The following is a 15,243-nucleotide window of genomic DNA, read 5'->3' as shown; positions in this document are numbered from 1 at the left end:
ATTATATATATATATATATATATATATATAATTTCTCTATATTATACTAGGCACAATTGTTCACATCCAAGTAATTGCTTATATCCCAGCTTTTTTGTACTATGAGTTATACCTATATCTAGCATACTCAGCCTCTATCAGCTAATCTTGCCCCTTATACTGATGTGAAACAGAATTACTGTTAAAGGGGTATTCTGCCCCTAGACATCTTATCCCCTATCCAAAGGATAGGTGATAAGATGTCTGATCGCAGGGGTCCCACCGCTGGGCCACCCCGGGGATCTCGGCTGTGGCCCCCCGCTCTCATTACGGCACAGAGCAAACTCGCTCTGTGCGTAATAACTGGCAATACAGGGGCCGGAGCATCGTGATGTCACGGCTCCGCCCCTTGTGACATCACCATCCGCCCCCCTTAATACAAGTCTATGGGAGGGGGCCAGGTGGCTGTCACGCCCCCTCCCATAGACTTGCATTAAAGGTGCGGACCGTGACATCACGAGGGGCGGAGCCGTGACGTCACGATGCTCCGGCCCCTGTATTGCCCCTCATTACGCACAAAGCGAGATTGCTCTGTGCAGTAATGATAGCGGGGTGCTGCAGCGGAGATCCTGGGGGTCCTCAGCAGCGGGACCCCTACGACCAGACATCTTAACCCCTACCCTTTGATGATAGCGGGGTGCTGCAGCGGAGATCCCGGGGGTCCTCAGCAGCGGGACCCTTGCGACCAGACATCTTATCCCCTATCCTTTGGATAGGGGATAAGATGTCTAGGGGCGGAGTACCCCTTTAACTTCACATCAATCTGTCTCACCCCAGCCCCATACATATCATCTATATGTGATCCCATATATACCATACATGACAACCTGTTTATACCATACAGCCATCTGTTTATTGTAAACCATAAATGCCAGCTATGTATATGATCCCATATATCCCTATTATACCATACATGCTAGCCGTCCTTATATGCCAGCTATATATGATATACCATACATGCCGGTGTGAGGTGGTTTTTTGCGCCCCGTAGATCCATGCGTCCACTCCTCCCCCAGCTCTCCGAACATTTCTGAAGCTAGAACTGGGGGAGGGCAGAGCAAGGGGAGGGAGGAGGTTCACGCCCCCTCCCTCATCTCCCCTCTCTGAGCTCGGCTGGAAACAGATCTCTATGGCACGCCCCCTCCCTGAGGAGATAGATCTCCACGGCAGGTCCCCTCCCTGAGGACATAGATCTCCACGGCAGGTCCCCTCCCTCATCTCCCCAAGCTGAGGACGTTGAGCAGTGCTCACAATGAGCTCTATGTGTAAAGGGGGACATACTGCACGGGCTAAAGGGGGACATACTGTATGGGTTAAAGGGGGACATACTGTATGGGCTAGCTCAGGGAGGGAAGATGAGGGAGGGGGCATGAACCTCCTCCCTCCCCTTGCTCTGCCCTACCCCAGTTCTAGCTTCGGAAATGTTCGGAGAGCTGGGGGAGGAGCGGACGCATGGATCTACGGGGGCGCAAAAAAACACCTCACACCGGCCTTCCTTTTGGGCCAGCTATTTATGATATGCCCTAACACCACCTTATAACCATTAAAACAATCACTCTCACATCTCAACATGCCCGTCTACTTTCATATTTATATTGCTAATTCCTTCCACTCATACTTTCTACAAATAACTGGCAACCCAGTTCTTAAAGGAGAACTCCAGAACATAAAAATTGTCCCCCATAATGCCGGCAGTAATAAAATAAAGATGTACATACCTTCCTCCGCTCCCCCGGGGCCTCCGGTAACCGACTCCGGTCTCCGCCGCAATCCACTTCCTGGTTGCCGGTGGTCGGATGAATCAGTCAATCACCAGCCGCAGCGCAGTCCGACTCGGCCGGCGATAGGCTGAGCGGCAGTGTGACGTTTTCGGTGCCGGTGTATTGAAGAATTTTGTGTCCTGAAGAGTTTTCACACTGCCGCTCAGCCTATCACCGGCCGAGTCGGACTGCGCTGCGGCTGGTGATTGGCGGATTCATCCGACCACCGGAAACCAGGAAGTGGATAGCGGCAGAGAACGGAGCCGGTTACCGGAGGAAGGTATGTACATGTTTATTTTTTGACTGCCGGCAGTATGGGCCACAATTTTTATATTCCGGAGTGCTCCTTTAATCCTTGGTTTAACCCCTTCCCTCTTTGGCGATTTTTCATTTTTGCACTTCTGTTTTTTCCTCCTCTCATTAATTCCTTCCACTCATACTTTCTACAAGCAACCCAGTTCTTATTCCTGGGGTTAATATATGCTCATCCAAGCCCATCCATTATGTGACACTTGTCCCTCCACACTGGACAGAGCTGCCTGCCTCCGCTCACTGACACGGGCCGCCATCACTAGGATTTTCTCTAACTCGCGCATGCTCATTAGCGGGAATGGCTCCAGCTGGAGCGCAGCCACAGTGCTGCGATCCACAGCGCTTTCACCCAGCCAGCCTACCTCCACCCACAACATTGCTTCTTTTCCAGACTATTAGAAGCCTCATACATCCTATTTTATACATTGTTTGGTCATTTACATGATTCTATTAATGTTTTTCTTTTTGCGATGTCCTGCTTCATTTTGTTTATATTATGACATCATAATATAAACAAAATGGGGGTGGAGCTAATGTGTTTGACGCAGTTTTTTGTACATAAAACACCATAGGTTTAAATCTATGCTATCACTGCCTGTGCATCTGATGAAGAGGCTCCTAGACCTCGCAACGCGTTATGCTTTTGGCTAATAAAAGAATTTGCTGTTACTAAGCACTTGGATCGCGCTGTTACAACCGGTTTATTCCTCTACTGCATTTTCTCACAGACTGTATTAGGGCATGCTTGGACTTGTAGTTATTAACTAACTGCAACTCTCAAAATGATCAAAAAGTAATCACAGCAAAAAAAAAATTTACCCTCATACAGTCCTATATACGGAGAAATAAAAAGGTTATAGAGGTCAGAAGAGGGCAAAAATTTCCCTGCATATGTATTGTATGTTTTATATCAAGTCCTGTGATGTCACGCATATATAATTATGCAAATGAGTTTTTTTTATTTTTAATTACAAAGGGTATGAGTGGCACCCATCAGATACAGACAAAAAGCTTATAAAGGGGCATGCACTGGGTTTTATTAGGGCAGTGTTTCCCAATCAGGGTGCCTACAGCTGTTGCAAAACTATGACTCCCAGAAGGCTAGGAACTGAATCTTTGCAGCAGCTGGAGGCAACCTGGTTGGGAAACAGAGTATTCTAAAAACCTGAGGCACGAACTGAGGGGGTTAATAAGCTATATAAAGAAGTGACCACTATACACTCTCCTGCAGAAACTGGCGGTGTGAGGTGAGTGTTTGTGGGTGGGGCTTAGTCTTTACTCTTCTATAATGTTGTGGTAGCGGTACATACCTGTCCCTTTACTACGATACGGAAGTTTAAAAAACGTCACAGCGCCAAACACGTTGGCTAGCGTGCCCTCCTTCAGCTGGTCTAATGGCGTGTACACGTACTTGTGTGCGGGAGCCTAGAACATGAACACAATGACATCATGTAACCCCGATCAGTGTTATTACAAAGGTCCGTAATAGTGTAGGGGACAGACACCTACACTCATCCTCTCCGGGCACCACAACACGGACACGTGAACGTCTGACACGCCAAGGCGCGCGCTTCCCTCACGTGACCGGACGGTAACACGATGGGCGGAGCGTTCTCTGCTAGCTTTGGGTGCGCGGGAAATGTTGTATAGGTTCTTGTGTGTGGTGGGAATGTGAGGTACCTTTTGTGCTTTTGCCAGTTATGCCATTTATATGACGTAAACTTATCTTCAGGCTGGGTTCACACTGTTTGTGTTTAACGTACAGGTAAAAGAATAAAATAAAATGAAGTTTTGTATGAACTGCTATGTACTGAGCCCATTATCTGATACTGTATTCGGTATCTTAGGGTGTGTTCACACCACGATTTTACTATACAGTTTCATAAAAAAAACGTATGAAACTGTACAGAAAACCGTGCCCATAGACTTCCCATTCAAAACCGTATGCACCATAATGTATACTGTTGTCTCCATACGGTTTTTTTTTTCTTTTTTCCGGACAGAAAACCGTGGTCTATCATGGTTTTTGGTCCGGGTGAAAAACTGTATTAAACCGTATACGTTTTTTTAAACCATGGGAGTCAATGGGAACCGTATGTGCGTACGGTTCCATGCGGTTTTCACCATACGGTTTTTGGCTTTGCTCAGTTTTTTTTCTTGGAATTTCAATCAAACGAGTAAAACTTTATTCAAAATGGAGTGAAAAGTTAAAAACGTATATGGTTTTTCTTAAAAGATGGATGCAACCAGACATAATTTTTCAGACCGTATACGGTTTTTAACCATATACAGATAAAAATGTGTACACACATTTTAATAGTTTAGTCAGGTTTTGAGGAATCCGTTTTTTGTTTTTTTTATCAAAAACCTGATGCAAAACTGTATTGCAAAAACGTGGTGTGAACCCACCCTTAGTAATATTTTGATCCGTCCACAACAGAGGTTTTATTTACCAAGATACAACCCCCTTTAATCCCTTCCCAGCACTCCCAGAATTGTCCTGATTTTTGGCTTATGATTTCTTCCTCCCCACTTTCTAAGACCTGTAAAGTTTCTAATAGAGATGAGCGAACTTACAGTAAATTCGATTCGTCACAAACTTCTCGGCTCAGCAGTTGATGACTTATCCTGCATAAATTAGTTCAGCTTTCAAGTGCTCCCGTGGGCTGGAAAAATTGGATACAGTCCTAGGAGACTCTTTACTAGGAATGTATCCACCTTTTCCAGCCCACCGGAGCACCGGAAAGCTGAACTAATTTATGCAGGATAAGTCATCAACTGCCGAGCCGAGAAGTTTGTGACGAATCGAATTTACTGTAAGTTCGCTCATCTCTAGTTTCTAATTTTTTGTGGGACAAGTTGTATATTTTACTGACCCTCAGTAAATCATATAGACAGGCATTTATCAAGCGATTTAGTTAATTTTTCTTTACTAAAAATGTCGCAAAAATTTCACCCCTGCAACTACGCGATTTTACGTGCGACATTTTGACTGGAAAGCGAGAAAAGCAAGTTTTCAAAAACTTAACTACAAAGTAATTTTAAAATGGACTACGGGTAGTCAGGTATTTATTAACTGCGACAGTCGCAACTGCGCAAAAAAAAGTTGCAACAGGGTTAAAAATTGACTAAATTTACTCCAGCTCAAACATGGAGCAGAAAAAGCTACTACCAAATAAAAAAGAAGAAATTGTTTACGTGAAAGAAAATTTATCAACAGGCTGAAACCAGGTGATAAATAAGTCACACATAAGCAAAAAAAAGGAAAGAAAAAATTACTAAAAAAAAAGGATACATAAGCAAACATTGATAAATGTCCCTAATAATGAGTTATAAAGTCAGAAAAATATTTGTATGGCAAAATTGAAAAAATAAATAAATAGAATTGTGCAAATTTGTGAGGCAATAAGTTTTTTTTTAGTTCACTAAGGGTATGATCGCATTATATTTTGGCCACCGGTAGGCGTATATGTCTGCACCCTGCAGAAATGAGGATGCCAGCATATACTGTAAAGGGAAGCAGTGTTTTTAAGGTATTCCCTTGCGTCCTGGTACTTAAAGCGCAACTGTCATGGATATTATACCCCCCAGGCTAATACCATGATAGTATAGATGATGACACTTGTAATGCAGCTGTACTTTTGGCTGCTGTTTATCGCACTTTATCAGCAGGAAAATAGTTTTATTGTGCGGTCAGCAACTGTCGGATAGGCGTGGCCGGGGATCGTAATGCTCCGTCTCCGCCACGCCTGTCCCCTGTAAGTGAGTGCTGGGACCACTGTGTGACTGACACACAGGTCCCCACCCCTGATGTCCTTGATGTGTGGGCCGGCGTGACTCTACTGAGCCTATACATATTGGCCCTCATTTACATGTTTTGTCGGGTTGTGCGCCAGATTCTGTCGCATTTCGCCCGAAATTCTGTCTGCGCCAGATTGTACGCCAGAATTGAAAAAACCCTGACTAAGGGGCGTGGTCTCTGAAAAGGGGCGTGTTCCTGACGTTTTCACAAAAACCAAACATATTTACTAAGGTTTCCACATTAATGTGGTGGATTTGAGCTGAGGAAAACCAGACAGATCAGAGCATGTGTAAAAAAAGCAAACTGTAGGGAAAAGTGGAAAATATACGGAAACCTTAGTAAATACCGTGGAAAATAAATTGTAGGGAATTAAAACCCATAAAGAAACCTTCACTCCGCTCTAAGTAAATAAGGGCCATTATGTGCACCTTTATGATATATGAAATACAGTTCCCGTATCCTCTTCTTTCTTCTCCTAGTGCCGGAGATGCGCTGCTTCTTCTTTCACGAGAGGCAGAGAGAGAGAGCGCTCACTCCCGTTGTCTGCCACCAGCTCAGTGCGCCTGTGCAGTGCTAGAGGCAGGGAGCGAGCTCTCTGCCTCTAGTGAAAGCAGAAGCAGCACGTCTCCGGCACCAGGAGAAGAGGAGTACAGGCACTGTATATCATAAAGGTGCACATAATATGTATAGGCTCAGTGGAGTCACGCCGGACCGCACATCATGAACATCGGGGGTGGGGACCTGTGTGTCAATCACACAGTGGTCCCAGCGCTCACTTACAGGGGATAGGCATGGCGGAGGTGGGGCATTACGATCCCCGGCCACGCCTATCCAACTGTTGCTGACCCGCCCGCACGATAAAACTATTTTCCTGCTGATAAAGTGTGATAAAGAGCAGCCAAAAGTATAGCTGCGTTACAAGTGTCATCATTTATACTATCATGGTATTAGTCTGGGGGGGGGGGTATAATATCCATGACCGTTGTGCTTTAAACCCTTAAGGACACAGGGCGTACCTGTACACCCTGAGTCCGCTTCCTTTCTATAGCGGGTTGGGCCCGGGACTTAAGAACAGCCGGCACCTGTGGCTAATAGCGCACGGCAATGATCGTGGTGTTGCATGCTATTAACCCTTTGACGCGGCGGTCAAAGTTGATTGCCGCATCTAAAGTGAAACTAAACTGCTCCCAGCTAGCTCAGTGGGCTGTTCGGGACCGCCGTGGTGAAATCGCGGCGTCCCGAACAAATGTAGGACACGAGGAGGGTCCCCCTACCTGCCTCCTGGTGTCCGATCGCCAAATGACTGCTCAGTGCCTGTTATCCTATGGGATAACAAAGATCAATGTAAAAGATTAGTGTGTACAGTGTTATAGCCCCCTATGGGAGCTATAACACTGCAAAAAAAAGTGATAAAGATCATTTAACCCCTTCCTAATAAAAGTTTGAATCACCCCCCTTTTCCCATTAAAACAACATGTGTAAACAACTGTGTAAAGCAGCGTGCACCCGTGTATTAGGTAGTTGTGCTGGCTATTTTTCTTTTTGTTTTTTTGCAACTTAGGGGGAATGGCACCCTCTGTAGCCTTGCACTCCTCCCCTTTTCCACAGGAGGTATTTTAAATTGATAATGGATCCAGCATGTCACCCAGTCAGAGGCTATATGCCCAGCAGAGGTGAGTGTTATGAGTGTAAGGCTCAGAATGTGTGTTAGGGTCCCATCCGAAATGAGGCCACCTCCGCGTGGTGGATGGGGGGACACGTTTTGATCAAAAAGTGCGCTAAGAGCCTCCATTTTTTTGACCAAGTGACCAAACTGCCATTAAACATCTCCCTACTTGTCCAGAGCACATTTCCCCCATCTCTTGCACAGACTTTGGACTCCTGCTGGCCAGGCAGAAGTCCAAAATAAGGAAATGCAGTCTGGAGTGCAGCCTTAGCCAATCATAGCTCATCTTATACTGAACTGCTCTGGGCTGTGTGTAGCAGAATGAGGGAGGAAGTTCTCCTCTGTATGGCTTCAGATGATGTTACGCCCCTTTCCACTCTGTGAATCTGACTGAGACTGAGCAGAAAATACAGGGCAATATCAAGGTAGAAAACTAACAAGTAATAAAAATTAAGGCAGGGGGTGGTTTATCATGATGGGGCAGTGTACTGGGAGGATTATACAATTTAAAGAGTACCTTTCATCAAACCATATTTTCTAAACTAACTCAGATTATATTCCCTAACAACCCTTCTGCCCTTAACCCCTTGGGGACGGAGCCCATTATAACCCTAAGGACAGGAGCATTTTTTGCAAATCTGACCACTATCACTTTAAGCATTAATAACTCTGGGATGCTTTTACTTATTAATTTTATTCCGAGATTGTTTTTTCGTGACATATTCTACTTTATGTTAGTGGTAAATTTTTGTCGATACTTGCATAATTTCTTAGTGAAAAATTCCAAAATTTCCGGAAAAATTAGAAAATTTAGCAGTTTTCTAACTTTGAAGCTCTCTGGTTGTAAGGAAAAGGGATATTCCAAATAAATTATATATTGATTCACATATACAATATGTTAACTTTATGTTTGCATAATAAAGTTGACATGTTTTTTCTTTTTGAAGACATCAGAGGGCTTCAAAGTATAGCAGCAATTTTCAGGGACCAGTTAAGTTTAGAATGAATTTGAGGGTCTTTATGTTGGAAATCCCTTATCGTGGACCCCATTATGAAAACTACACCCCTCAAAGTATTCAAAATGACATTCAAAAAGTTTGTTGACCCTTAAATAAAGAAAAATAAAAATCTCCATTTTGTACACAAAGTTATTGTAGCCCCATTTTTTTTCATTTTTACAAGGGGTGAAAGGTAAAAAGGTCCCCCAAAACTTGTAATTCATTTTCTCTCGAGTAAGGAAATACCTCATATGTGGATGTAAAGTGCTCTGTGGGTGCACTAGAGGGCTCAGAAGGGAAGGAGCAACAATGGCATTTTGGAGAGCGAATTTTGCTGAAATGGTTTTTGGGGGACATGTCCCATTTAGGAAGCCCCCATGATGCCAGAACAGTAAAAAAAACATATGGCATACAATTTTGGAAACTTCACCCCTCAAGTAACGTAACAAGGGGTATAGTGAGCCTTAACACCCCACAGGTGATTGACAAACTTTCGTTAAAGTGGGATGTGAAAATGAAAAATTTTATTTTTAACACTAAAATGCTGGTGTTACCCCAAACTTTTCATTTTCACAAGGAGTAATAGGAGAAAATGCCCCACAAAATTTGTAACCCCATTTCTCTCGAGTAAGGAAATACCTCATATGTGGATGTAAAATGATCTGCGGGTGCACTAGAGGGCTCAGAAGGGAAGGAGCGACATTGGGCTTTTAGAGAGCGAATTTTACTGAAATTGTTTTTGGGGGGCATGTTGCGTTTAGGAAGCCACCATGATGGCAGAACTGTAAAAAAAAAAAAAAAAACACATGGCATACTATTTTGGAAACTACACCCCTTAAGGAACCTAACAAAGGGTACAGTGAGCCTTAACACCCCACAGGTGATTGACAAACTTTTGTAAAATTGGGAAGTAAAAAAAAAAAAAAAAAATTTTCAATAAAATGCTGTTGTTACCCCAAATTTTTCATTATCACAAGGGGTAATATGAGAAAAAGCCCCCAAAAGTTTTTAACCCTATTTCTTCTGAGTATGGAAATACCCCATATATGGATGTAAAGTGCTCTGCGGGCAAACTACAATGCTCAGAAGAGAAGGAGCGCCATTGGGCTTTTGGAGAGAGAATTTGGTTGGAATGGAAGTCAGGGGCCATGTGTGTTTACAAAGCCCCCCGTGGTGCCAGCACAGCGGACCCCCCACATGTGACCCCATTTTGGAAACTACACCCTTCACAGAATTTGATAAGGGGTGCAGTGAGCATTTATACCCCACTGGCATTTGACAGATCTTTGGAACAGTGGGCTGTGCAAATGAAAAATAAAATTTTTAATTTTTACGGACGTCTGTTCAAAAAAATCTGTCAGACACCTGTGGGGTGTAAATGTTCATGGCACCCCTTTTTACATTCCGTGAGGGGTGTAGTTTCCAAAATGGGGTCACATGTGGGGGGCATCCACTGTTCTGGCACCATGGGGGCTTTGTAAACACACATAGCCTTCAATTCCAGCCTAATTCTCTCTCAAAAAGCCAAATGGCGCCCCTTCTCTTCTGAGCATTGTAGTTCGCCCGCAGAGCACTTTACATCCACATATGGGATATGTTCTTACTCAGAAAAAATGGTGTTACACATTTTGGGGGGCTTTTTTCCTATTACCCCTTGTGAAAATGAAAAATTTGGGTTAACACCAGCATTTCAGCGGGAAAAAAAATAAATTTAAATTTTCATGTCCAACTTGTCCAATTTGTCAAAGACCTGTGGGGTGTTAGGGCTCCCTATACCCCTTGTCACGTTCCGTGAGGGATGTAGTTTCCAAAATGGGGTCACATGTGGGTGTTTTTTTTTTTTTTTTGCGTTCATGTCATAACCGCTGTAACTATCAGCCACCCCTGTGCATATCACCAATTTATGCCTCAAATGTACATGGCGCTCCCTCACTCCTGAGCCATGTAGTTCATCCGCAGAGCATTTTACGTCCACATATGGGGTATTTCCGTACTCAGAAGAAATTGCGTTAGAATTTTTGGGGGTCATTTTTTTTTCCCTTTTACCTCTTGTGAAAATGAAAAGTATGGGGCAACACCAGCATGTTAGTTTAAACATTTTAATTTTATTTTATTTTTACATTAACATGCTGGTGTAGCCCCCAACTTTACCTTTTCATAAGGGGTAAAAAGGAGAAAAATCCCCCCAAAATTTGTAACGCAATTTCTCCTGAGTACTGAAATACCCCAAATGTGGCCCTAAACTGTTGCCTTGAAATACGACAGGGGCTCTGAAGTGAGAGAGCGCCATGCTCATTTGAGGCCTAAATGAGGAATTTGCAATAGGGGCGGACCCGGATACAAGGATGGGGCTTTTCACCACCAAAACCCTACAGCAGTGTTTCCCAATCTGGGTGCCTCCAGCTGTTGTAAGACTCTCAGCCTGCCAGGCCAGTCTATGGCTGCTCGGCAGTACTGGGAGTTGTTGTTTTGCAACAGCTGGAGGCTCCGTTTAGGAAACACTGCCGTATGAGACGTTTTTTCATTTTTATTGGGGGGGGGACGGACATGTAAGGGGGTGTATATGTAGTGTTTTACTTTTTATTATTTGGTAATGTAGGGTTTTTTAGGGTACATTCACACGGGCGGGGGTTCAACAGTGAGTTTTGCGCTGGAAGTTTGAGCAGGACCCCCCCCCTGAAAATTTGCCGCAGCTCAAACTTGTAGAAAGAAACCCACTGTAAACCCGCCCGTGTGAATGTACCCTGTACATTCATATGGGAGGGGGGGCCCAAACCTTCAGCTGTGGCAAAACTACAACTCCCAGAATGCACTGACAGACCGTACATGCTGGGAGTTGTAGTTTTGCAACAGCTGTAGGCACACTATTGGAAAACACGGAGTTAAGAAATAGACTCTAGCTCAGTGATTCCAACCTGTGTACCTCCAGCTGGTGCAAAACTACAACTCCCAGCATGTACAGTCTGTCAGTGCATTCTGGGAGTTGTAGTTTTCCAACAGCTGGGGGCACACGGGTTGGAATCACTGAGTTAGGAAACAGACTCTAGCTCAGTGTTTCCCAACCAGTGTGCCTACAGCTGTTGCAAAAGTACAATTCCCAGCATGCCCAGATAGTCAGGGATGCTGGTCGTATAGTTCTGCAATATCTGGCCCTTCAGATGTTGCAGAACTACAACTCCCAGCATGCCTGGACAGTCTGGGCATGCTTGGAGTTGTAGTTTTGCAACATCTGAAGTGGCACAGTTTGGAGACCACTATACGGTGGTCTCCAAACTGTACCCCTCCAGATGTTGCAAAACTACAGCTCCAAGCATGCCCAGACTGTCCAGGCATGCTGGGAGTTGTAGTTCTGCAACATCTGAAGGGCCAGATATTGCAGAACTACACGCCCAGTATCCCTGACTGTCTGGGCATGCTGGGAATTGTAGTTTTGCAACATCTGGAGGGCTACAGTTTGGAGACCAACGTATAGTGGTCTCCAAACTGTGCCACTTCAGATGTTGCAAAACTATAACTCCCAGCATGCCCAGTCAGTGCATGCTGAAAGTTGTAGTTTGTAGTTTTGCAACATCTGGAGGATCACAGTTTAGAGACCACTACACAGTGGTCTCCAAACTGTGGCCCTTCAGATGTTGGCCTTTGGCTGTCTGGGCATGCTGGGAGTTGTAGTTTTGCATCTTTTAGAAGGCCACAGTGAAGATCACTTACCGCCATCTTCACTGCAGCCTCCTCCACACCGCACTTTCTGGCCGCACTCCTCCTGCTGCCGATGCCTGCCGCTGCTGATCGATGTCTCTGCCGCCGCTGGTCCGGGTGAGCCTGACATGCTCCCCACCTCGCCACTTGTGTTCCCCCCTGCTCTGCTCGGACTTCGATCGGTGGGCAGAGCGGGGGAAATTAACTCGCCCCCTACTGCCATTAGTGGTCGTACTGACCGACCAATGGCAGGGGATAGGAGGAGGTGGCAACACTGCCACCTCGCTTCTATGCTTTAGAATGGTTGGAGCTGTCTCTGATCATTCTTATTTTCCGGGCAATCGGGTCACCAGTTATCCGATCGCCGCTAATCGCCGGTCTCAATTGGCCGGTCTCAATTTGTGGCGATCGCCGACATGGGGGGGGGGGTCCCAGGACCCCCCTAGGCATTGCCATGGGATACATGCTGATAGATATCAGCAGTCATCCCGATCGCCCGGCAAGCGGCGGTGATCGGAAATGCAGAGGGCGTACAGAGACGCGAGGGCGTATCCATACACCCTCCGTCCCCAACAGGTTAAAGATTTTTTTTCTAGGCTTTGTGCATCTTACCTTTCTCCTTGCTCACATTGTGTGAGCTCCCAGCAGGAGAAAGTGGGCATTCCCCAGGAGGCGCAACATCACTGAAGCCTGCAAGAGCTGTGCCTCGTAATGCCCTGCACGCACTTCCTGAGTTTGGTCTCCTGCCAGGCCAGGAGGAGAGCAAACTGACTGTTTGAATTGCGGCCGTTTTTTCAGTCACAATAAAAACATATAAAGTTTGAGAATTTTAATAGCAAGTAAATATCAAAGTGTCTTATAATTGCATAAGGAACAATATATTAAAAGTTTAGTTTGGTGACAAGTACTCTTTAACCCCTTAAGGACACATGAAGTATGCGTCTGTCTCCGCACCCTGGACTTTAAGGACCCATGACGTATGAGTACGTGGCGTTTTCCGGTCTCTGCCGCTCACCGGGCGGAGATCGGAATGGCATGGAACCCCGCATGTCGGCGATCGCCAGAGATCGCTTGCGAAATCACGCAAGCGATCTTCGGTGATTCGGGTCATACGGGTCACTTGTGACCCGATGACCCGCAAATACAAGGTGATCAGTGGTGTACAATACACCGCCAATCACCTGCCGTTGCTGGGGAGCGGTGACAATACTGTCACCGCCCCAGCAATGCTGCTATTGGCTGGCGATCGTCCAGCCAATAGCAGAGCGGCAGAGGAGGGGTTAACGGTCCTTCCCGCCGGTGTACCCGCTCTCTGTGTTCAGTCAGCAGGTGCAGCAGCAGGAAGAGGACAGTTGATCCCCCCTCGGAGCTCTGGAGCCCCCTCAGTAGCCGTTAGAATAGGGACAGAGGCTTGCAGGGACAGGTAGGTGTAATAAAGTATAATAAAGTTAAAAAAAAAAAAAGGTACCCCCCCTGACCCCATATTAAGGGCCCCAAGGGTCCTATTAGGGCTTGGTCCCTGACCCCGGGCCCTATTAGGGGTTCAGGGAGCTGCGTGCGCCATCCCTTTTTTTTGGGCCACAGCTATTTGTTTTTCCCAGATAAAAAGGGTTAAAAAAAGTTACAAAAAATTCCCCCCCTGACCCCCTAATGGGTCCCCCAGGGTCCTATTAGGGTCTGATCCCTTACCCCGGGTCCTATTAGGGGTTCAGGGAGCTTGCCACCCCTTTTTATTTTTTTTATTTTTTTCATAATCCCACACCGTTATATACTGTGATACACCAAGCACCACATGCACACACACCCCTCCCCCCGCCACCGCCCCTCCCTCGCCACCATGGAAAAAAGGTGATTGCTCACCGGGCATTTTCGGCAGCGTAGGCTTACGCTTTTTTAGCCTCTGACTCCGAATCTGCCAGTGAGGACGAGGAAGATCCTACTTTTTTGTGTTCTTCCTCACCCTCCTCATCATCTAGTAGTGATGATGAGCCCCCTGCACGGCGGTGGAGACGCCGCCAGGTGAGGCCACGCACCTCCCATGAGAGTGACCCAGTGGCCGACACTAGTACGAGTGGCAATGCCACTCGTAATAGGAGTCCGGCCCCCCCAGACAAGTGCACCAGAGCCCCCTTCCGATGACCCTGTCTGGAGCCCCCCAGAGGGTTATCAGCCACGGATTCCTGAGTTTGTTGGTGACTCAGGAATCCGGATTGACCATGCTGGATTCACTGATCTGGACTTTTTAAAGTTTTTTTTCAGTGACAGCCTGGTCAATCACATGGTGGAGCAAACGAACTTGTATGCCCAGCAGTTCATTGCCCACCACCCAGATTCCTTTTACAGTACGGCGATGACATGGAAGCGGTTTGAGGCGATTCGGAAATGCCTGCATGTCTGCCCCGAGGTGATCCCGCCCATGACCGGCTTTACAAAGTAAGGGTGGGTTCACACTAGGTTTTGTCCCATACGGGAGCGCATACGGCAGGAGGGAGCTAAAACCTCGCGCTCCCGTATGTGACCGTATGCGCTCCCGTATGCCATTCACTTCAATGAGCCGACCGGAGTGAAACGTTCGGTCCGGTCGGCTCATTTTTGCGCCGTATGCGCTTTTACAACCGGACCTAAAACCATGGTTGACCACGGTTTTAGGTCCGGTTGTAAAAGCGCATACGGCACAAAAATGAGCCGACCGGACCGAACGTTTCACTCCGGTCGGCTCATTGAAGTGAATGGCATACGGGAGCGCATACGGTCACATACGGGAGCGCGAGGTTTTAGCTCCCTCCTGCCGTATGCGCTCCCGTATGGGACAAAACGTAGTGTGGACCCAGCCTTAGGCTGGTCATTGTTCACTTTGGGGCCAAATTTTTGGAGGCCTACGTACCGCTCAGGGACCTCTCTGTAGATGAGTCTCTCATCAGTTTTAAAGGGAGACTGATCTACCAGTATATTCCCTCGAAGCGGGCGCGG

General features: G+C 46.2%; 1 protein-coding gene and 1 long non-coding RNA gene across 6 annotated transcripts in view; one reads left to right on the top strand and one right to left on the bottom strand.

Annotated features, from left to right (window-relative positions):
• POT1 (protection of telomeres 1) overlaps nucleotides 1-15,243 on the bottom strand; it is a 210,110-nt gene that overhangs the window by 183,946 nt on the left and 10,921 nt on the right. For 4 of the 5 annotated variants that reach the window (XR_008892655.1, XM_056573772.1, XM_056573768.1 and 1 more), the window contains exons 1-2: nucleotides 3,621-3,734; nucleotides 3,422-3,536 (exon numbers count right to left, since the gene is read on the bottom strand). The exons of the other annotated variant lie outside the window; for it this stretch is intronic. Coding sequence is in view for 3 of the 4 variants with exons in the window: in XM_056573772.1 (XP_056429747.1) it covers nucleotides 3,422-3,536; nucleotides 3,621-3,626 (121 nt within the window). In the remaining variant the exon portion in view is untranslated. Of the gene's footprint in view, nucleotides 1-3,421; nucleotides 3,537-3,620; nucleotides 3,735-15,243 lie in introns of those variants that run through there. 5 annotated transcript variants of the gene reach the window in all.
• Nucleotides 3,740-15,243, top strand: part of LOC130369064 (uncharacterized) — a 70,286-nt gene continuing 58,782 nt past the window's right edge. Inside the window, exon 1 of the long non-coding RNA XR_008892656.1 lies at nucleotides 3,740-3,876. This is a non-coding gene — a long non-coding RNA (uncharacterized LOC130369064). The remainder of the gene's footprint in view (nucleotides 3,877-15,243) is intronic.

The sequence above is a fragment of the Hyla sarda genome, chromosome 4, assembly GCF_029499605.1.
Source record: "Hyla sarda isolate aHylSar1 chromosome 4, aHylSar1.hap1, whole genome shotgun sequence".
Taxonomy (NCBI): domain Eukaryota; kingdom Metazoa; phylum Chordata; class Amphibia; order Anura; family Hylidae; genus Hyla; species Hyla sarda.
This window is presented reverse-complemented; position numbering and strand designations above follow the sequence as displayed.